The following is a 24,580-nucleotide window of genomic DNA, read 5'->3' as shown; positions in this document are numbered from 1 at the left end:
AGTAACTTACCCTTGGATGATGTATATGTGATATCTCCCCATTCAACAGAATGTGTGATAATAACAACATTAGCAGTGTAATTTTGGGCAGGTCATTTATTTTGCATTTCAGTTTCCTTTGCTTGCAAAAGGGTATTCAGAGTAGCAGCTACCTCACAGGCTTTTATGAGGATTAAAATATTCAAAATATGCAAAGCTTTTAGAACACTATCTGACAATGAGAGTCAAAAATGTTAGCCATTATTACACTGCAGAATGATTCAGAGATAGAATATGTTGGGGAGGAGACATATGGACCTTGGTTTTTCTCCTCATACCCATAAGCTGAGCAAAGAAAGAGCACTATGGGTTAAGAACCTAAAGTGATTAAAGGCATGTAGACTTGAGAGTAGAAATAACATAGCCTGTTTGTGGAACAGCAACAGAGATAAATCAGGCTGCAAATATCGGATTCAGATTTTCTTATATGTGTTTTTTTTATGGGAATTATTCTACCATACTTTTGATACATAACAAGTAGAAGAAAATGAAATAGAACAAAGATTTTATAACTCATTAGGTAAAAATATATCTGAAATATTTTGAGGCAGGCATTTTAAACTCAATAAAATATACAATAATATATATTATATAACTGAAAGAAAGAAACATCATAAAGAAGGAATACAGTCTATTCCAATTACCAGAGTGGATTATTACTCTAGTAAGAATAATTTTGTATAGATAGCAAAAGGGAAAATATTTTTAAAATTTATTTTTAAATAAGATACATACAACTGCCTCTTCTATTGATGTAATTTATTATTTTACTTTTTTACAATTTACCCAAATGAATCACTTAATTTTTATTCTTCAGAAATTGTAACTGCAGAAAGTTAGAAATCAGTGAAAAATAAAAAGAAATTAAAAAGATAATCATCAAGAAAAGCAATCTTTTGACTCTTGCTTCAAACTGTTTTGAAGCATTCAAAACACAGGAGAGAAAAAAGAATTGCAGTGTAGATCAGATAATGTTTATCTGAAAAATATGTTTCTTACAATGAAAGAGCAATGAACAACCCGGGACACTAGGTTTGCCATTCCATTCTAGAGGAATATCATTGCTGAGAGAATGGCAGAAATGGAGCAGGTGGCAAGGAAAGAGTTATAACATTTGATCTTTCTCTTTCCTTCATTCATTTTTATTTTTTTGTTTATTTATTTTTATGTTTTGTACCAGGGTGCTTTTACCTAGTACTAAGATATCCCCAGTCCTTTTTTTTAATATTTTATTTAGAGACAGGGTCTCACCGAGTTGCTTAGGGCCTTGCTAAGTTTATGAGGCTGGCTGCAATCCTCCTGCCTCAGCTTCCAGAGCCCCTGGAATTACATATAGAAATTTTAATAGCAGTGAAGAGCTATTTTGAGGAAATGATTTAGGCTGTATGGCTTAATGAGCATGTCTCCCTGAAAAATGTTAGAAGGTAGGACATAAAATACAGATGTTTCACATGAAACACCTTCTGCTATGTGATGTAAGCTCACAAAAACTCTTTTGGAGATCTGACCTGCTACTCTGGAAGAGAGGTGTATGCTCAGCATAGAGGGATCCTTGTTTTCTGAGCTTCTTAATCCCCAGAACCTTTGAGATGCTCAGTAGAGCTTGACATGAGGTAAGGTCTTTGATTTGTGTGAATCTAATTTGACAATCCAATACTCTATTTTAGCTCATCTGTATTCAATATTTTTTTCATTAAATACCAACAATACTTTCCCAATGTTTACACAGCATTCTGTTAGATGCTTTTCACTTTTAAAATATTTTAATTTTTTAAAAAATTTTGCTTTCTAAAGCTTATAATCAGATAACAAAATATTGGAACAGTTATATATAGTTATGTCTATGCATATATAAAGTTTGACTCATGCTGAAAATGTATTTTTGAAATTGACAGTATAGTTTTTAAGAGTCTAGGCAATTTTCAGTATCCTCTCTTTAGAATTAATATAGCTATAACCAAAAGGCAATCAGTTATAGAGATTTTTTAAGAACATAAATCACAAAATAAAGTTTCATAAAAATTTTTACTAGAAATAGAAATTAAATCAGAAATCTACATTAAAATATTAATTTCTTAAGAAATAACTAAACCATGGTAAAGAAATTAACATTTATTTCCACATAAGGTTATTTGTTATGAAAGAGTTAAACAGCAGTTTTTTTCAGATCAGAAATCTTGTCAGCCTTATTAAGAAGAAAGTGCTAGAAAGAGCCTGAGTATGAAGGTATGACATTTATTCACTCTCCCCAACATTTACATTCAAAATTTATTAGTACACATGTCTTTCAGACTGCTCATGAAAATTAAACTACCAGCTATTTTCCATATAGAAGTAATGGAATCCTTCATCTTTGGAGTCATATTTTCAAAAACATGGAAACTTTAAAAAACCAAACTAAATCTTAGAGTGACTTATAGGCAGCATTGTTTTACCCTTGCCATTACTAATGTTTTCCTCCATCAGAATCAAATTAGCATTCACTTGCCATCGTTTTTCCCCAGAGTCATGAAACTTGCCCTTTCTTTTCTCTAAGACTGCCTATGCTTCCTACACCTGTGCTCCTCCTAATCAAGTTCCTTTTTTACAAAGACAACTTTAACATGAGAAAATTCTCATTTTGTGTGTGTGTGTGTGTGTGTGTGTGTGTGTGTGTTTGTATATATACAGACTGACCATGATGTTTACAAATTAAAGATGCAAACAGTTTTCAGATAGTAAAAACAGTCATCATAAAATATCTTATTATCCTTTGGGCCTCTGTTGATTGACTTCTTGTAATGTGCATCCACATGCAGCAAACCATAAAATAGATGGAGAAAAGCTTTTAAAAAATAGAGGTAAGAGAAGATAATAAAGGATAGAATTAAAATGATGCTTATATTTTTCTTCCTTTCTCCATTTTACAGCCTGTTTTATTCTTCTCCATTATATAAATCAAGATATACAACATGTCATTTGGAACATATATGACATTCTAATGCTCATTAGTATGAAGAATGATTCTTTTGAATGGAGGAAACACATCAATCTATTCACTGACATTTGGGCTTATTTTAACTAAATATATCAAATGAAATTAACATATGCTTGAAAATGTAAGCTAGTGTTACTGTTTTGTTTTTTAAGGTGCCAACATATCACATTGACATTTACTGTTACCAAAAAGAGCATCAAGAGAGATATAGCCCTTTTTGAGAATTTTTATATGAGAAATTAAAATTTGATGGGGTTTCATTTGGAGAATCAAATAAGGAGAAATAAGAATAAAATACAATGTAAAAAGCATTCCTATGTTAAATCTGGAGATGCCTGCCTCTGGTTTTAAGTTAAACATGGAAAGAAAACTATTTTGTTTTGCACATAAATATTTAACACAAAATCCAATTAGGTAATTAAGGAAAATTAGTAATTTTGAAAACTTCAGCAAGTAAGACTACATGTCATAATAAAATTATGCACACACACACACACATATATATAACATATATTAGAGTCTCACTTAAAACTTAAAACATAGCTATATGTCATGAACCTAAATGAAAATTTTAAGTACCTACATTTAAAAATATGGTAACAACATTTAATAAGTTTATATTTAAAGACATGACTAAATATTCAGAATGAGTTAGAATAATGATAAAATATGTTAATGATTATTAAACTTACTAGAAATTGTGTCCATGGCTTTCCTTAATTCCTTCTCTATTTGAATAAATAATTCCCCTATTATATTATAAAATAATCTCCTTAATACATATAATAAAGACCTTAGTTTGGCATAGCAGATATCATTCACATGATAAATGTTTATCATTGCAACTTTCCATAGTCCATAAAGAACATTTCAAAGAAATTTAACCTTTAATAATATATAACACATAATAATACATATGTGCATACATAACCAATACATACTTTCAACTGCATTCTGTAGTCATACAACCCATTGGCATTTTGAAATCAAGAAAACAAAACAAAACCCTGACTTTTGATCTGGACAATCTATGGCTTTCTCTTGTTGGAAAAGTCATGTGAACTTGAAAAGGGCACTATACCTTTTTAAAGTTGTTTCTTTATTTGGAAAGTCAAGTTGCCTAATCTTTTACTTTGATTTATTGACAGTGAGAGCATTTTGGATGAAAATGCAGGCATAATCATAAAGCGTAATGTTTCCTTTGATCAATAAATACAGATGACGCAGTACCTACAAAACCCTCAGATATATCCTCATTTCTCTCCTCTCCTTTCTAAAATAATTAACCTGTTTTGTTATAATAATAACAACTCTTACAACTTTTCTAGAAATAGTAGCAACAATAATGAATCCCTGGTTTTATCCATATTTTCTGTAATGACACAAAACTTGCAAAACAACATTGTAATATTTAATGGAAAAAATGCATAGTTATATTACAATAATTATATAATAAACATTGCAAGAAAAGTTGAGAATATTTCCCCTAGAAATTGAAATCACTGACCCATAAGCATGCTCACTGATGTACATTCAGCATTGATTCCAAAAGGAAGAAAGGGAGAGAGGGAGACAGTGAAAAAGAGGTATATAGAGAGATTGAGTCCAAAACAGCAGCATAAAATAGTTTACTGGTATTAAAAAGCAGTCTTGAAATTGTACCTCTGAGGTAGTTGGCTTATTTAGTCTGTATGACAGTTTATGTATGACAGTTTATGCTACCTTGTTTCTGTGAAAATAGCATTCTTGACTTACTCCTCTTGCAAATATGTTTTTATCTCTGTAGCCTAGTCAAAATATCATATTTGTATTCTTTCTTCTTCAAAAGACTATTGACCATTGAAATTAATCAACATCTTTATCTGGCAAATGTTTTACTTAAGATGATGGAGTTTTGCATTATCTGCACTAAAAAAATGTCATACTCAAAATAAGACAATTAAAAATGAGATAAAAATAATAAACTATGAAAACAATTGGAGAAATAAAAAATGTTTTTGTATCTTGGATTCTAAAAGGATGCTTTAAGGGGTGAAATCAACAAAAGCACATATCATGTGGCAGTATAAATAAATACATTTATAGTTTTATTTAATAGCATGGTTTATGCCCAGCATCTGATTATTCATATTATATGTTACATAATAACTCAAATAATTCAATAAATTGTGTATTTCTGAATGTTACCATCATTAACCATGGCTATTTCATGGCTTGTATGTGAAATAGAAAATGTGCTGTCCTGTCCTGAGCTCTTTGGCTCTCCTATTGTCCTGCACAGTTCCCACAACAGTGAGTCATTCAGAAGTGCCTTGCAGCCACCTGGCTGTTTGATAACTAAAATGAGCTATTATAGAAAGGCAGTAAACAGGAAACAAAAGAAATTGGGGAGCAATACCAAGTTCAGGATACAGAAACCCTTTTATGACACATTAAAGAAACATCTTTCAGTGTGAGGTCAGTAGCCAATAAGCATTTCTTCAACTCTGTAAGGTTATGAGTAGGATTTCTTTTTTTTTTAATATATACTATAGTTAAGACTCTTCAATACATATTCCATTTGAAAACACTATTTTTATATTAACACAAGAGAAAAGAGGTTTCAGATAAATTAGCTATTCAGTAGGAATTTTCCCACTAAGATGGGAGAAACTAAGGCAATGTTTTCAAACTAATCTACTCTTCATAGAATACATGATGAAAAAAATGAAAACTATCACCAGAGAGACAAATGATATGGATGAGAAGGTTGAGTAACAACATTTACTGCCAAGTGGAATATTACATTTTAGAATATTTGCATAGAGAAGTAATTTCTATATAAAAGTATATTTTTGTTTTTAAAATAGAATAGGAATAAAACAGACATATATTAGTTGACTCTTCATCAAAAGTTTGTGTGATTATTTACAAATACAAAAAGTATAAAGTATCTGGAATGAAAACATTTTTGTATCACATATTCTGAGAAACAGTTAACATATAGAATAATAGAAAAATTCATTTTACTCATTGTTTAATGTCACAGATTAGTAATGCATTTCTTGTGGTCAAATAATGATTTAGCCTAGGTTGAAATATGTACTGGTTTGAATAAAACTTCAGTGCATGTAGGATTCCACAGGGCCTTGAAAAGAAGAAAACAAAAAAGAAATGAATGATAAATTAATAAAATGAAATGAAATTTTAAATGAAGATTTAAAACATTTAAATAAAAACAGACCAACATAAAACCATTGTTAATGATTTTCTAGTAAAAATTATTATTAATATTTGTAAAGAATATATTAATAATGTTTACAAACTCCCAACTTCTAATTAAATATATTTTACTACAAAACATAATATGGAAAACAGAAGAAAATAAGCAATATTTTATTTCTTTGGCTTTGTATGTAGGTTCAAAAATAACAATTTCACTCAACTCTTAATGCATTCCTCAAATAGAAAACTTCAAGAAAATAAAATAGTAGGTAAATCTCACAAGGCTCTCCTGATATTTCTGTAAAATACTGTTACCATTCAAAGTCCTAAATACAAAACTCCAAGAAATTTTTTTTTTATTCTGCAGCAATTATTATTATGATCCTTAAATCACTGAACTTCATCAAAACTGTAACAGGTAATTAAAACAATTCAAAATAATTCACTCTATTTTTAAAAAGAATTCCACTTTGAAAGGTAATACGTATGAAAAGAAATACAATATCTAAGAAGTGAATAGTATGCTGCCCACTTGCATGGAATGTGCAATTTTTGTTGGAGAAATATAAGTGAATATAGGAAAAGATGAATCATCCTATGTAGCAGTAGGTTGTCAAAATATAAGACATGTCAATATTTTAAAAAGATAAAAATACATATGTCTGGTAAATGTAAGAAGGTAGGTCAAATATGACTGAAAGTTGATAAAGAGATAAAACGGTTCAAAAATAAAGTCTAAACAACTGAAACAAAGAATAGCAGTCTTTACTGAAGCAGTTTAGGTGGAAGCAGTTTTGTTTGAAAAGAGAAAGAGATAAAATCACATAAATAGTAAAGGGCAGTATTCTAGCAGTCATGCATGCTGGTTAGAGGAATGTGGTTTGTCTTTTAAAGCTTCCTGAGAAATTTCGTATGTGTGTGAGTTTAATTACAAGCATAACATGATGTTGTGTACTTATGTTCATTTATTTACAGGTTTATGTATAGTGCTGTATAGATTGAAATAGACCTGTAAGTAAGAAGACAAACTAAAACCAATGTGAGGAAGCCCTAAAGCACCAGGCACTACTGGAAGGCCATCATTCTTGGTGATCTGATTTCTGCTGTCAAGATGCTCTTTGTGGTTATGTGAACTGCAGCTCTATCTCAAGTGCAAGATCCTTAGAAAGGTATTCCTGAGCTTTTCTAGCCCCTTCTGTTCTCCCTTGTTGCTCATAATCTCACCTTCTTGCTTTCTGTCTTAATGGTCCTTATCACTGTTTACAGTTCTTTTTTAGTTTCTTTTTTTTTTTTTTCATTGCTTGTCTTTATTCACCATAATAAGAGGCTTTTGTAAACAGGTAATTTGCGTGTCTGTTGTTCACTTCTATACTATCAGTTCCTGGACCATATTTTTTGTGACTATAAATGACGAAGGGATGATATACTCAGGACCATAACCACATGTTACACACAGAGGTAGGTGTGTATTTGAAAACCAAACACATTCTATTTTTAAAATACAAAGACCTACAAAATAAAAATTATTTAAAAGATAAAAGACTACATAAACATTAAGGTGATGCCTATTATTCAGTGTCTGTTGTACACATGCAATTTGAATAAATGTGAAAAGTCAGAGGGAATATATCCCTCTATTCTTTTATGTAATTTAAAAATCAGGATACTCAGTTTCCAGTACATTTCAAAGTTCCCTACTATTCATATATTACATAAAATTTTAACCTGAATCCATCTTTTAATATAATTGAAAAAAGCTGGTAGAATGAAGGGAAAAATACCATAATATGTTGAATGTGTTCAAAGACACAAATGTCACTAAAATACATGATACTAACATTTTTCTTTCCGTAAAAGTTTATAATGTTCTAGGATTGGCCACATAAGAAGGGTGAACAAGTATGATATTTCTGTGTTATTTTTAGTTGCCAGAATATGAAGAGGACTTCAAGGAAATAAAGATAATAAACAGCTTTCACTGACTACTCCATATTAACAATGATAATTTGAAAAATAGGATTCCTTTTATGTTTAACTGCTCTGGGGATATTATAAATTAAGAAAATCAGCCAAAAATAAATTAATATTTGTGAGCTTTAAAGTATAATGCATTCAATATATTTTCATATTAGATACTCTCCAAAAATTAGCATTTATTTTTAATAATTTACTTTAGAAGACTCAAATATTTGTTTTCTCAAAAATTAAATACCCATACAAACATAATTTCATATTCCTTATAGCAACAAGAATTTGCTTTTTTAAAAAATATATTTTTACACTGATATTACATTTTATTATTTTAAAGGTACATATGTTCATTGAAAAATGTGACAAAAGAGATAAGCATTAAAGGAGGAAACAAAATACCACCAAACAGAGATGATCACTATAACAACCTTTGTGTATTAATTTTTACTTATTTTTTTCCAAAATAAGACCATATAGTGCATGATGTTTTTTACATTACTGTACTTGGGTTCTCTCCTCCTCCCTCTCTCTCTCTCTCTCTCTCTCTTTTTCTCTCTCTCTCTCTCTGCCTGTAATGACCTTTATTTGCCCATGTTAATAAGTTTCATCTAGTAGCAATTCTTGTTAAAACTTCCTCAAATGTCCAACAAATACATGTTACTGTTGGACTGCCCAACTCCAGATTTAGTCCAGGACTGTGCATGTTTTTAATTTTCCTGTAAATAGGGAAGACTTTTCCTTTAATGGGAAAACTTCTAAGTCCTATGAAAAATGGGAAGATGTGCCATCAATACCCACATAGCCCTCACCTAGTTTCACTAATGGAGTGCTCACGGCTGCTTTCTGTGAGCGTGTGTGTGCATGTGCGTGCATGTGCGAATGCATGTAGGAGGTTTACATTTGTCATTTTGTCTCTTCAATCCAATGGAGAAAGTTACCTGATTTTTAATAGCATTTTCTTTTAAAAAGGTACCATATCAGTTGTTGCACAGAATTGCAAATCTTTTATCCATGCACCTCTGGGTTTGCTTCATGCACAATGAAAGTTAGGCTTGTAAACATGAAATGGTTTCAGGTCAGCAATTTTTAGCTATTGCTTTAGAGTCTTCCAGTGGACAAGCTTAATGAGTATATGAGTTTTTGAGTGTTTTTATGTTTATTTTAGTATATGAAAAAGGGAAAGGTGGAAGAAAAACAACTTTTAGAAATGTAGAAGACCACACAATCACATCATCTAAATCATGCTTATTTTATGGTTTATGTAAAACATAAATTCCTGTAGTTCCATATTTCAAAACTCACAACAGTAAGCTATACTTCTGATGTTATTGCAAAGAAGAAAAGTTTATCTTTCAGACTTAGTGCTTGTAACTTTCCCATTAATTACAAAAGACCTCTAAGTAGCTTTTTTTTTTTTTTTTGGTACAAGGGATTGAACACCAGGGTGCTAAACCACCAAGCCACATCCCCAGTCCTTTTTTATATTTTACTAGAAACAGGGTCTTGAGGAGTTGCTTAGGACCTCCCTAAGTTGCTGAGGCTAGCTTTGAACTTGGGATCCTCCTACCTCAACCTCCTGAGCTGCTGGGATTACAACATGAAGCCATGTATAAAATTGTTTTTCCCTTTAGTGCTCTCTGGTTATTTAAAATTCATCAAATTATAATTATCAAATCATTTTGCATCTTTATTTCGAAACACTAATTATCTAAATATTTCAGTGTTTTTTTTTTCCCCTAAAATCAAATCAGATCTTTCACTGGCAAAAGATCTAAACCATGTATTCTTACATCCCAAAACATGAATCAAATATCTGAAAACCTTTTTGATGAACAAAAACCATTAAGGGGGTAATTGTCTTTACAGAAATTATCCCTTTTTGTGTTCCTAAACAAATCTCCAGTAGAGTTGTCAAAGAGAACAGAGTTCTACTAAACAGGAAAGCTGAAGGGAAAAATTAATTAATTAAATTTGACAGCCCACTGAAACAAAGACTCAGCCATGATATAACAGAGAAGCTAGGATTCAGAGTAGCGTGAAAAAGAAAATAACTGTCATACATATAACATGGTAAATTTGGTACTATTATTGTTTTAGAATGTCTAATAGTTTTAAAATTGTTGCCTGTTGAAAGATTAATTTTTCTAGAGTTAAATTTGACTATTGTCTTTAAAATAAGCCACTTTAAAAGTAATTTTTATCAAGTATTATGAAGTTGGGCCATAAATATGCCCAGTCAATAGCTGCATAAATATGGTTTAATCACATTAAAATTTAAGCAACCATTTTACACATTTATGTGGTATGATTTCCATTAAATCTTATTATATTCATAGAAAAAATAATAGATTCATGCCTAATAACTTCTATAATATGAACAATATAGCAAATAAAGTAGATTTTTTTGTAGTCCTATGTCATATCATACAGTTTTGTGTGTCTTTGTATTTGTTTATTTGCAGAGTATGCATTTTGATGTGCATACACACATGCACACACATATTTGAGGTAATATGAAATATATATATCAAATACATATAATTTGAAATGATACAAATATATTTCAAAAATATATATAATTTGAAATATACAAACATATTTCAAAGATGAATTTGCTTTTGCAGATTTTTCTGAATATAGACCATATCAAAAGAAAATAGCACTTTTGATGGCAAAGAATTCATATAAAATAAATCCACAGAGATTTACTTTAAACTTGTACCTGATCAAAGTCTTAGAACTATTTAATACCTATTCTAATTAGCTATGATTGCATAACATACCGTAAATAGGCACTGAGAAATTAGGAATCTATACTTTGTGTTTTTCCCCCAAAGAGGAGCAAAACTTCCTTCAGAATGGCCTCATTATGCAATGCCCTTTAGCACACTATTTACTGGAAAAAACTTCTAAATTCAAAGGAAATATTAGAATATTTTGGAAGTAAATTTAGATTTCCTGTACAAGTAGAAGTCTATGATTTGGAATTAGACAAACTGGGAAACATTTTTTTTCAATGAATATATATGTTTTTTTCCCCTCTATTACCAATACTACCCCTAAATCAACATAGTTTCTATAAATATCAATGGTTAATAGTTTAATCTATATAAAAATATTGTTGTATGTAGACTTTTAAAACACATTTTTAATCTACAAATCATAACTGCATACACGTATGGGATAAAATATGGTGTTTTGATATAGTTACACAATGTGGAATGATTACATCAAGCTAATTAACATATCCATCACTTCACTCATCCTTTTTTTGTGATAAAATATTCTTAGTTATTTTAAGATATACAGTACATAGGGTTGATTATGCTCTCTCAGCTGTGTAATTTCAAAACTTATTCTTCCTAACTGAAATTTTATACACGTTGACCATCAACTTCCCTATCTTCTCCTTCCCTGTGTGCTTTCATTGTTTCATTTTAATGAATATTTTCATGATTATAAAAACTTTCATAGTTGACATCTAGGCTTGCTATTTTTTTTCCTACAAGGATATCAATCATAAATTCTCTTAACAATATGTTGACAGTTAATTGGTACTCATTCTATGCAGTCATCACTGAATTCAAGATCTGGAGACGCTCCAGGGAAGACCAGGCTTCAAAGATAGGAGTTAGAAGCTCCCAGTGTGATGCTATAAGAGCAACCACATATTGGCACTTGTGTTTTAAAATCACTGGTTGCTATGATGATCTGCATTTTATGCAGTTTTCTAAATGGCATACGGTAATCATTTCCAAGTAATTGTTGGATATAAAAAGTAATATAGAATGATAATATAACAGCAATATCCTCATCTGTATGATTTTTTCTGAATAAATCAAAGCATACTGATTTGTCATAGATATTTAGTACTGTGAAAACATTAATCATTTATTTATTAGTTCATGTCACTAAATAATTATTGAGTTATTTTCATATTTGTGTACTTTTATTAGCACATCTTACAATAAGAAAGTACTGATATACAATGAGGTTGATTATACATTTAAAGGACAGTTGGCCCTCTGCATCCACAAGTTCTGTCTGTACAGATTCGACCAACAATAGACCATAAATAATCAGAAAATTTGTATTAAACATATGCAGATTTATTTGTTTATAATTCCCTAAATAATATAATTTAATGACTACTTGCATAGCATTTACATGTTATTAGATATTATAAGTAATGTAGAAATGATTTAAAGTATATAAGAGGATGTACACTGAGGGTTTGAGTATCCCATGGGGATTCTTACAATCAATCCCTCTTGGATACTGAAGGACGACTATGTATATAAATTCAACTTTGCCTGCTCTTGTTAAATGGCATATTCAGAAGAGAGCAAAGTGAACGTAAGTGGGAGGGAGAAAAAGGGAGGAGGAGGAGGATAAGGAAGAAGAGGAAGGATAAGAGGAAACAGTACAAAACCAAATAAACATATAAAAACAAATGCATATATGCTGTGGTTGATCTTGCCCAGCTTTCTCCTCAGTGCTTTTGCCAGGTGAATATACATCGAGGCCTGAGTGTCATTTTTCCCTCAGGGGGCTGTGTTTTTCAAGCATGAGTCTGTTGATATGCTGGATCCATTTCTAGGTTTAATAGTACAGAATGCATTTTTTCACACTTCATAGCCTATAAATGAAGGTGACTATTCTTATCTAGGGATGTGGCAAAGGTAAAGCAATCTGTTACTGACTGAGGGGCTTTGAGGAATTTTCATGTATCACATTACAATTTTTTTAATTAAATATGATTTTTACTTCACCTCCTTCAAATTTCACATATCATCCTCAAACCTACTAAGATCACCCTGTTCAAATTTGATCATAGTCCTGACTCCTACCTGATACACTCCCAATTATCATTTCCTCATGTATTTTTCTTTCTTACATTGCATGTAAGCACTTTCTAATGTATTATATAATTTGCTTATTTATTATATCATGCTTATTGTGTAAGCATGCCCTTAGCAATTGCAAACTCCATGTGGGAATATTTGTTGTTTTGTTAAAGAATGTTTCCAAATACCTAGAGAAGAAACCGGCTCCTAGGGGAAATAGTAATATTTTTTGAATTAGTGCATGAATAGATATTCAAAAGTGATGCCCTTAGAACATTACTTTCGAAAATCTATCCATGCATTAATTCAACAAATATTAAGCCTAGATGCCTGTTACATGTCTGTGACATATAATCATGTTAATATTTTTAATGAATGTTCTTGTCTAAAAGTTATCTTAAATGTAATATGAAAGATAATGTCCAAGAAAAAACTCAGAAAATGTAGCTCAGTTTATTTTATAAATTTTAAAAAATCAAATTTATAAACAGAAATGTCTGAGATAAATGAATATAAATAAATGAAGTGTGTGGAAAGATTTTTTTTTCCCCTAACAAATGCCAGGAAAGATGATAGCAATGAATGAAACTTAAATAGAAAGCTTTAATAAACTAGTTTATCAGCAGCTGGATGAGAGAGCTTTAATTGAAAGTGATTTAGTTCTTAGAATTGGGCTTAATGCAAAGGCTAACATAAATATTAGCATAACAAAAAATAGTCCCTTCTCTATCTAATAGCTAATAAAACAATTGCAATAAAGCTAATCATTTTTATTTTTTAATGAATAGGACATGATAAACTATTTTCATATTTTTAAGAACTCCCCATAATACCCTGTGCCAGAGCACATGCAAAATTAAATCTAATAAAAGTAGTAGAGATTGCAAAATACAAAGAAAATTGCAATTGAGAATTTTGTCAATACGGGCATTCATAAAGCATACACATTTTATTATTATTATTATTATTATTTTCCTAACTTATAAATAGAAGCAATAATTATAAAACAAATCTTTTTAAAAATAGTTTTTAGTTGTAATGGGTATAATACTTTTATTTATTTATTATGTGGTCCTGAGTATCAAACCCAGTACCTCACATGTGCTAGGCAAGTGTTCTACCACTGAGCTAAAAACCTAGCCCCTGTGAAGCAAATCTTATCACTTGGAAAGTACATTAAAATATTTGAAAAACAAAGGAATGAACATCCATTACAAAATTGATTCATGATTTTTTTAGACCTGACTGTGTGATACCACAATCTGACCAATTTTAAAGGGACACATAAAAACCACTAATGATATTTAGACTAATATAAATTAATAATAATTTACTATTTAATGAACTATCTGATAGCTTCAAAGCACTTAAAAAAGGTGAATAATACCTTTCAAGTTCAAGACTAGTGAACATTAAATATCAGTGTAAAACACTAATAATGAAAGTTGATGCAATGAAAGTAGTAAATCTCTTTACTTAAAACTAGCACACTTGGCTTAAACAGAAATTTAGAGATTTTTGTGACTATTCAGTCAAAGTTATACATTAATTGAAAGGAAAATTTATACTTAAAAGAATAAAATTTATTTAAAAATCTTCTATAAAACCTAACAAGCAAGAAAAATACTATTATTAACATGTTAAATTAATAAAAGTAGTGGAATTTTCCTACTCTCAGGATGTAAGTTCTTCACTGTAGTATTTTGCCTATTTTCTCTTAAATATTCTAATCAAAAGTTATTTTCAGTAATTCAAGCTATAAAATATTTATGAATAGCATATGTGCTATGTTGAAGCATATATTATATATATATTTGATGCAATCAGAAAAATCTTCCCTGCCTGTTAATGTAATTTTATAATGGGCAACATTGCTACTTGACTATATCTATTCATCTTCCATCATGTTTTAATAACACAAGTGACACCTAAGAAATTATTCTTTGATCTTTCAATAAACTAAGCCTGAGCAGACAGAGGAAGGTGAACAGGGTTAAATTGGCATTGATTATTTAAGACACATTCATCATTTATTTAACAATTTTCATCATCACAGAAGTATTATAATTATGGGCCTGTGCTGAGACACTTTAATTTGTTTTATAAAAAAAATGGTACTAGGTGCTTTAGAAATCAGAGCATATTGTACACTAACATTAGTTTCAAAACTCCTGATAAATCTTTTTAGGACAGAAGTTTACTGCACAGACCTTTAAATTTACTCACTACAGTGGATTTTTAGTGAGTAAATTTTTCTTTGTACCTTATTCAAAATGTGTAGCAACAATGATCTTTTTAAATAGTGATATTTATGATGACTCGTAGTCTCATGGTCTCATATATGCTAACATTTATACCCATGAAACATTATCCTGAATGATCAGTAAAGAACAGTTTATGGCTAATATTGGCAGCTAAAGAAAGCTTTATTCGATAAGGGAATATAATTACCAGTCATAATGAACAAGATTTCTACAAGATTTTTCCTTTTCTTCTTTTAAGCACTGCTTTTAAATTATAAATAGATATGACACATATCTATATATACTATATTTGTGAAAATTAACATTGAATGTAAAAATTGAATATAAAATTAAAAATGAAACATTAAAACAAGATTATAAAATAAAATTATAAAATCAAAATCAAAATATAAATATATACATCAAAAATATAAAACAGTATGAAATTGAATAATTAATAAATTTTTATTTTTTTATGTAGAAATATTCAATAATATTTTAGAAGTATATTAAATGTCTTCTGGTCATGGGAGAAATTATAATATAGATGAATCACATACTTCCAAATAGTAATGTAACTCATCATTCTTAAAGTATTTTACATATTTATAACTTGTTTATTTAAAATATTTCCCTCCCCAATTTTTTACATACAAAATGCCCTATTAATAAAGTTATATCCACTTGCCTTCATACATTTTTATTTGTTGATTCTGATTAATATGCCTTTGAATGCATCAGTAGGAAATGTGAAACATGAAATCTTTAAAACAGATTCCTATTCTATTTTAAACAACTACTCAAATAATAATATAGACTTATATAAGTGGGTTCTTTAAAGACTCACTGCCAAGAAAGAATTATTCCTTAATTCAATACAGTCAAATACATTAAGCTTTTACAGTCATATATAAAAACAAGCTAGAAAAAACTAATATTTTAGGAGGAATTCTATTTTCTATGGTTTAATTTTTCATTTTTATTTACATGTTTAGAAATATAAACACTGTTGACATAAGAAATTTTGTAGGAATGAGAAAAGTATAAGGCACAGATGGGCATATTCATAAGAGGCTGCTGGTAGCTACAGTGTTAGGATATAACAGTTCACAGCTTAGCTGTTTCCCCAGAAGTATCATCCATTCCTCAGTAACCAATCTTCACATGTAGTCACTGCTAGTGTTGCATTTTATATTCATGTTCAGTCATTCAGGAAGTTAGAATTCAGTCTCCCAAACATCTTTTCATTGAACGGATTAAAATGGAATATTTGAGTTGACATGCACAGTGTGTTTCCTTTTCCTTCTTTTAAGAACATATTACTTTTTACACAGAGTACACACTCTCACAAAGTTTATGTGGTAGTGGACAAATGACTTCACCTTTGTGGAATTCAATCAACTTACATAAAAACCGAGGGATTTGAAATAGATGGATTCTAAGAAAACCTGTAACACCTGTTTTGTTGGAATATAATTTGGTGGGAATTATAGTTTCATTGTTCTTACTGAAAAACTCTCTGATGTGCAGATGTGTAAATTCATGGGCTATTGTTATTTCTAAAAATCATTTGGATTTATATTCTAGGTACTAATATACAAATAGGTATTGAAAAATTTTTCGATGGGAAACAAAACATCTTCCAAAAGAGATAAATACTGAATAACTTGTAGTAAATTCTCTTCAAACTCCATAAAAAACATTTTCTTTTAAAAATAATAACCAGATCAGTAACCGTGGTGCATGCCTGTAAGTAATCCCAGTAGCTTGGGAGGCTGATGTGCTAAGCAATGCAGTGAGACCCCATCTCTAAATAAAATACAAAATAGGGCCAAGTGCCCCTGAGTTCAATCCCTGGTACTCTGCCCATAAATAAATAAATAAATAAATAAATAAATAAATAGATAAATATCATGACCAACATCATTTCAATAATGTGTAATGCTAGAAATCAGGATGCATTGTGGTCAAAAGATAAAACAGGTATTTACATTAAAATCAATGTGATAGAAAAATTCAAAAAAGAAGCATAACTTTAATGGTTTTTAGAAAAAAAATATAAAGTCTATAAGTATCTGAAAACAATTTGTGTCAGAACTTAAAACTTTCTTTTTTTCCTTCAAAAACAAGTAGTTCTATATTAACTTTATTAACACAGTATATTAATATAGTGTACAGGCAACAGAAAAGTAACAATCACTTTTATGTTATTTCATACAGTGAGGATACACAGATAGGATATACATCTTCATAAAACTTGAAATTATTTCTGTTCTACTTATTTTGTCAAAAATGCTAAAAATATAAATAAAATTTTTAAGTAGAAGAGAGGGTTCTCTCAAGTTTTAGACACAAAATAACAGAAAATTCCTTTATTTTTCATTGAAGGAAAGTTTAACATTATGAATTCAGGCAAAATATGAATTTCATAACTGTGTTTAAGAAAAAATGGGTATTCATATCAAAGATTGTCACAATCATCCAGTGTTATTAGAAGCAATGTGTATTAAAACATGTTTTACTATCCTATTTTGAGAGTTCAAGTATTTCACACTAAGAAAAAATACTTTCAATTAAATTACTTTCTGTTTCTTGCTCTGAAGTCCAACAGCCAAAATATAGAGTAAATTTCTCTGTAAAGGCGTGTTTCCTTTTGTGTTCCGGCATGTAAAAAATAATGTTCTTGGCCCTTGGCGATTGCAGACATAAGAATTTTATTAAATTGTTAATAAATAAATTAGCACTTTCTTAAAAATAAATTGCCCTAAAATTCTAGTATGTATTTTCCACATGTCTGCAATTTCACAAACCCAAACGAATGTATTAGAGATGTTGGTTTAAAAACATTAATAACACATTGCTATGCTAGTTGGTGCCTGTAATTATCTTTTTTAGTTCTGGAAGGTATTTGGGGATTGTTTAAGAGCAAAAAACGAATGGTGTGCCACTAAATCCTGTTAAATCAATGCATAGACACAGCAGCAGCAGAGGTAAATAAGCTGTGGAGGTCTGAATACCAATAAAGAAGATAAAAATGGTTTTACATAGCTACTTACATCACAGCTTAGAAGTTCAGTCTGTGTAGATTTATCTACTCTTGAAGCAAAAGCCTTCTGTAAATGCTGAACTTTTTCCTGCAAAATGAAAAAAATAATTGTATTGTTGGTAAGTCATGTGCTTCTATACTAATACTTATTAAAATATGATTAGTATGCAATTCATGATCTTCTCAGTGTGTACATACAGTTGGTGGTTTTCAAATCAGCCTAAATATTGATAGCTTTAATTTTCACGTCACAATTATCCTACCTTAGGTATGTTTTCTTCTTTCTAGTCTAGAAGATATGGAGTCAAAGTCATAGTTGATTGTTGGACACAATTTGCTTGAATCTAAGACCACCTGTTTATATTGTTAGCTGTTTTTTTTTTTCAATTTTTTTTAGTTGTAGATGGACACAATACCTTTATTTTATTTGTTTTTATTTTTATGTGGAGTTAGGGATCAAACCCAGTGCCTCAAACATGCTAGGCAAGTGTTCTACCACTGAACGACAATCCCAGACCCTGTGTTAGCTGTTTTTTTCATAACTAAATTGATATGATTTTGTTGATCTCATTTCAAAATATTTAAATTTCAAAGCATTTTCAATACATGAGAGAGCCATAGGATTCAATTTAGTTTGTGTAAAAATTTTTATGCTTCTTAATTCTCTCTAGGAATCCCTACACATTTGGATGTCTGTCTTTTAAGGAACTGACACTACCCCAACCCTGTGATAACTGGGTAAGAGGAGGAACACATGAAGGAAGTCTGGGGTTTCATATTTCAAATGCAAGGGTACTAATTCTTGATCCATTTATTTAACTGGATTTTGGTGTGTGGGCTTCTTTTCTCATTCCAAAACCTTTACATAAAATAAAACAGGATCAGGGACTTAATTATTATGTAATGTGTTTACAGCTGAGAGATTTGTTCTCTCATGACCACATCTCATGTTGGGTTACTACTATCATTCTTACCCCTGCTACCCTCCTACACTCACTAAAAATTAAACCCAGTGACTAATGAGTCACATTCTCAGTCCTTAAATTTTGAGATGAGGCTTTTCCCAAGTTGTCCAGGCTGGCCCTGAAATTTCAATCCTCCAGCCTCAGCCTCCAGCAGTAGCTAGAATTACAGGAATATACCACCCGGCCTGGCTTCTATTACCATCCATTTTAAAGAGAGAAAATGCAGCTTAAAAAGTTTAACTTGAGAAAGTTCCCAAAGAATTTGTTTCGACTAGCCTATGTTTAGACTTCACTTAAAGGAAAATTCTTTTCATTTTCTTTTCTTCTGAATGCTTAACAAAATAATTTTATAATACATTAATGATTAAACACAAAACAAAACAAAAAAAATTACAATTTACTTTCAATTTTCCCAGGGTTTTCAGTAGTTATAAAAAATCTCACTCCAGAATTCCAATTACATAAGTTTCTTCCTTCCCCTCTCACTTTTTCCTCCTTGCTTCCTCACTTGGTTTCCCTTTCCCTCCCCTCCACATCACTCCTTCAGTTCTGGGATTTCAAGATTACTTGGGATTTTGAATGAATTCTCAATATAATTTAGGTAAACAGAGTTTGTTTTATTGTAAAACAGAAAAGAGATATTATAGGTACTTTTAATGTCTCATACTTTCTAATATCCTTAGTCATAAAAATTATAGTGCAGCTATTCAGACAAAAATGAAAATTAGATTAGACAATTCAAGATGTGATATGAGGTAAAACTGATAAGTGTCTGAAAAAATTTAAGTGAAAATGTGGCTGCATTGTCCAAATTAAAAGGAGCAGGAGGGCTGGGACTGTAGCTCAGTGGCAGAGCATTTGCCTAGCATGTGTGAGGCACTGGGTTCGATCCTCAGCACCACATAAAAAAATAAACAAAGGCATGCTGTCCATCTACAACTATAAAAGAGATTATTTAAAAAGTGAGCAGGAGCACATTGTGTTTATTCAGATGTATATTAGGAAGGGTGTTGGAGAAGAACAAGGAGAGTTAAAAATAGGTACAGAAAGCAGTAATGTTTGCTATCATTGAAAGGTTGCTCAGAAAAGTTTGATTATCTATTTTTGAGGTAGATGGAATCATAAACATCTGAAAAGTAAATTTCCATAAGTATATAAACTTTGTGTATAAATTCAAGAACAAGAGAAAATAGCCAGTAAAAGTTTCCATTATGCTTCACCTCACATTTTTATTGTTAAGGGCTTCTGTCCTAGGATAGCAAATGGAATGGTCTGGTAAAGTCAGCCTCATTGGCCTGAGTAATGAGTCTAAGGAAATTCAGAAAAGATAAATATAAAACTCAAATAGCTTCATAACCAGTATCCTGATCAAAGCAAAACAACAATAATTTTAAAAATACCTAATGAAAGCTGGGCTGTAGCTCAGTGGAAGAGCACTTGTCTAGCATGTGTGAGGCACTGGGTTTGATCCTCAGCACCACATAAAAATAAATAAATAAAATAAAGGTATTATTATCCTTCTACAACAAACACACACACACACACACATATTTAAATACATATATTTTTAAAATACCTAAATAAAAACGATTATTTTTAGACATAAATAAACAGATACATTTTCAATTAAAAAGTCATTATCACTTTTTCTTATATACTTGGATTATGTATTATGTATGTATATGTGTGCCATATTCAAATGTGGAGAGTAATTATAAGCTTCTAATAGATGACTTAAGTAACAAAAATTAAAAATTAAAAATCTATACCCATAACAATATATATACTTGTCTTTAAATTTCCCTTTTCAAACAATAACGATATCTTTGGGATTCTTTTTCTTAATTAAGATCAATAAAATATATACAGTAAAACAAAGAAAAAAAAGACTATTACAGTAGTGTTCATGAAAAAAAATTACAAAATCGAAAGAAAAAGAAATTTCACGATGTTATATTTGCTGATAAATTATTGTGTGATCTGAGTCCTGAATTTTGAATGTGGAAATTTTGAATATTACACAATATTGCTACTTGAACAAAAGTATAATGTTTTTTCTCAGCAATTTCCAAGTTATTTTATTTGAGATTAAATGTGATATAATAACTATTTGTATAAAAAATCCAACTACCATAAATAACTGCATAAAGCTAAAGAAATATGAGTTACACATTTACTTGATTATATTCACATTTTCTTTCCTTCTGTAATCTTTACCACTATAAATATTACTAATAATAGTGGATTCCATTGATAGACTGCAGGTTTTATGCCAGGCACTGTACCAGCAAAATAAATAAATAAATATAACACATAAATATACATATATATTACTTGTTTACATAGTATTTTCCCACTTTTAAAGAATAAGAAATCTATTCTTAGTAAGATTAAATCAATTCCTAAAGATCATACAAGACAGTAAGTGGAAAAAAGATGAAAACCTAATTTTTCTCTCCTTAAACTGTGGTGCCAGGGCTGGGGCTAAGGCTCAGAGATAGAGTGCTTGCCTAGTACATGCGAGGCCCTGGGTTTGATCCTCAGCACCACATAAAAATAAATAAATAAAATAAAGGTATTGTGTCCAACTATAACTAAAAAATAAATATTAAAAAATATATTAAAATAATAATAATTTTAAAAACTGTGGTTCCCTTTCTATATTCTGACTCTGGAAAAGCTTTACAAATGTTCTGTCTCCAAATCATATATGCAAAGAAACATACCAAACATGAGGTTTTTATAGTTATTTCACAGCCAGTAATAATAGCTGGTTAATAAAGCTGTGTTCTTGATATTCACCCTACCCATAGTCTTTTGGGGATCTATTAAGTTATTTTACTTTTCTCTGGAAACACTTTAAGACTACTTAATATTTACTGATGTATTTCCTTTAAAGGTTACAATTCCACGAAATACCCATTACTATAAATATGAGCAGTAATGCACTTTGGAGCATGGGTTACAAATAGAATGATAAATTTAATGTAGCACTATAACTCCAAATTGGAAACAAGATATGAAAAAGCAAACAAGTAAAAACAAATTTTGAAGAGGCATGAAATCCTTCAATAGCAACGATATTATCAGTTTAAAGAAGAGAAAATATTCTTTTTAAGCTTTTAGAATAGGGTCAGGAGTGTGTATGTATTATACACTGGGTAGTGATAGAATCTGTCTTCACAATACATGCTTTCCATATAAAAAGTTGTTCTTTAATATCTCTTAGGATTTTTAATTTAAATTTCATCAAAAATATATTTCTATTGAATGCTAGAGGGAAAAAATAGGTACCACTGACTTGTGCACATTTTACATTTGCATTTGTATCAAGCACATGGCACCAAGAAAGTATTAAAGAGGAGGAAATGTGATATAAACAAAAAACAAGAAAAAATCATGACAAGCTAGTGAAACTGATTTTTTATATTAAGCCTTAATGTTTTTAAATTGGTGCATCATGATTTTATAAAGTAGCAGAATTCATTGTGATAAATTCATATGTGCACATAGCATAATCTGGTCAATTCCACACCTATTACATTCTCTTTCTCTCTCCTCTTTCCTTCCCCAATCCCAATTCTCTCTCTACTCTTCTGATCTTGCTACTTTAATTTTTTTTTTAATTTTATAAATACCATTTTCCCCTTTCTTTCTTCTTTCACATATGAGCTAAAACATCACCCTTTACTTTGAGTCTGGTTTATTATGAAAACATATGACCCTTGACTTTCTGAGTCTGGCTTATTTCACTTAACACAATGCTCTCAAGTTCCATCTATTTTCTTGCAAATGACATAATTCCATTCTTTGAAAACTCCACTGTGTGTATATATTCCACATATTCTTTATCCATATGTCCATTAACATGCACAACTTGTCTATTATGAATTGTGCTGCTAAACCTGAATATGCATGTATTGCTAAAGCATGATGATTTTCGTTTTTGGATAAAAACTGAGGAGTTGTACAGCTAGGTCATAAGGTGGTTCTACTCCCAGTCTTTTGAGGAACTCCATACTGATTTCCATAGTGGTTGTATTAATATTAATCCCACATCTTCACCAGAATTTTTTATTATTTGTGTTGATGATTGTCATAAAATCATTTTTTTTCAAATGGCTTTGTCAAATCAAACTAAACTCCTGTCTCTTCACCAGAGACAAGATCAATTCAAATGGATTAAAGACTTAAATGCAAGACCTGAAACTATGAAATGATTAAAAGAATACAGGCAATATCTCAGGACATTGAAATGGACAAGGATTTTCTTGGACAGGACTCTAAAAAAAGCACACTAAACAATAGTTAAAATAGATAAATGGAATTGTATCAAGCTCTAAACCTTTGCCCAATGACTATATCAGAAGTTAATATAGGAAATTATGTGATAATGATTAAACACTGTGGTATGAACTTTGAATCTGAAGGGGAAAATGCATCTGAATTGTTATTCCAAATTGGCAAAATTTGGCAAATAGTATGTTAAAAATACGCTTCAAATAGCATATTCCTAAATTTAGATCCTAAGTTATGAAGCTTAAAAGTTCATGCTTATGGAAAGAGGAATTGTTGAAAATCTTGAAAATCTGACACTAAAAGAGGGTGAAAGCTAACCTTTAAATTTTATCACATGAAAATTCACAGTGCTCTGAGTCAGTTTAAAGCTAGAAATTAGGTGTGCCAAAAACAATTTGAACATCATCTTGTAATGGACTTTAATGTCAGTGGTCAATCAAATAGAAAAAGAAAAAGAAAAAAAAACTGTAGAGAAAAATCACTGGAACTGCTACGTGAAAGCAATGCCAAGGATAAACTCAGGAATGAAAAGGCAACACTACACAGATACCACTGATTATTATTATTTTTTTTAATATAAATATACTTTCATATTTTATTTAGAAATATATTGATTACCAACATGTCATGTGGGCCTTTATATGTTATATATATATATTACTTATTTGTGTTTCCACTGCTGGGGATACCACTCAAAGCCCTGTGTATGTTAATTATCCACTGTATTGATGAACTACATCCCCAGTCCCTATCTATTTTTTTTTTTTTAATTTTTTATTGTGGGTTGTTCAAAACATTACAAATTTCTTGACATATCATATTCCACACTTTGATTCAAGTGGGTTATGAACTCCCACCTTCACCCCATACACAGATTGCAGAATCACATCAGTTACACATCCATTGATTTACAAATTGCCATCCTAGTGTCTGTTGTGCTCCGCTGCCTTTCCCATCCTCCACCCTCCCCCCTCCCCACCTCTCCCCTC

General features: G+C 30.4%; 1 protein-coding gene across 3 annotated transcripts in view; it reads right to left on the bottom strand.

Annotated features, from left to right (window-relative positions):
• Positions 1-24,580, bottom strand: part of Ccser1 (coiled-coil serine rich protein 1) — a 988,234-nt gene that overhangs the window by 504,513 nt on the left and 459,141 nt on the right. For 2 of the 3 annotated variants that reach the window (XM_048813620.1, XM_048813621.1), the window contains exon 8: positions 18,338-18,415. In XM_048813620.1, the coding sequence (XP_048669577.1) occupies positions 18,338-18,415 (78 nt within the window). Of the gene's footprint in view, positions 1-2,538; positions 6,144-18,337; positions 18,416-24,580 lie in introns of those variants that run through there. The other variant, XM_015484557.2, reaches the window with a different exon arrangement.

Source organism: Marmota marmota, unplaced genomic scaffold (genome assembly GCF_001458135.2).
Source record: "Marmota marmota marmota unplaced genomic scaffold, marMar, whole genome shotgun sequence".
Lineage (NCBI taxonomy): Eukaryota > Metazoa > Chordata > Mammalia > Rodentia > Sciuridae > Marmota > Marmota marmota.
The sequence above is the reverse complement of the archived record's forward strand: the minus strand, read 5'-3'. Positions and strand labels throughout refer to the sequence as shown.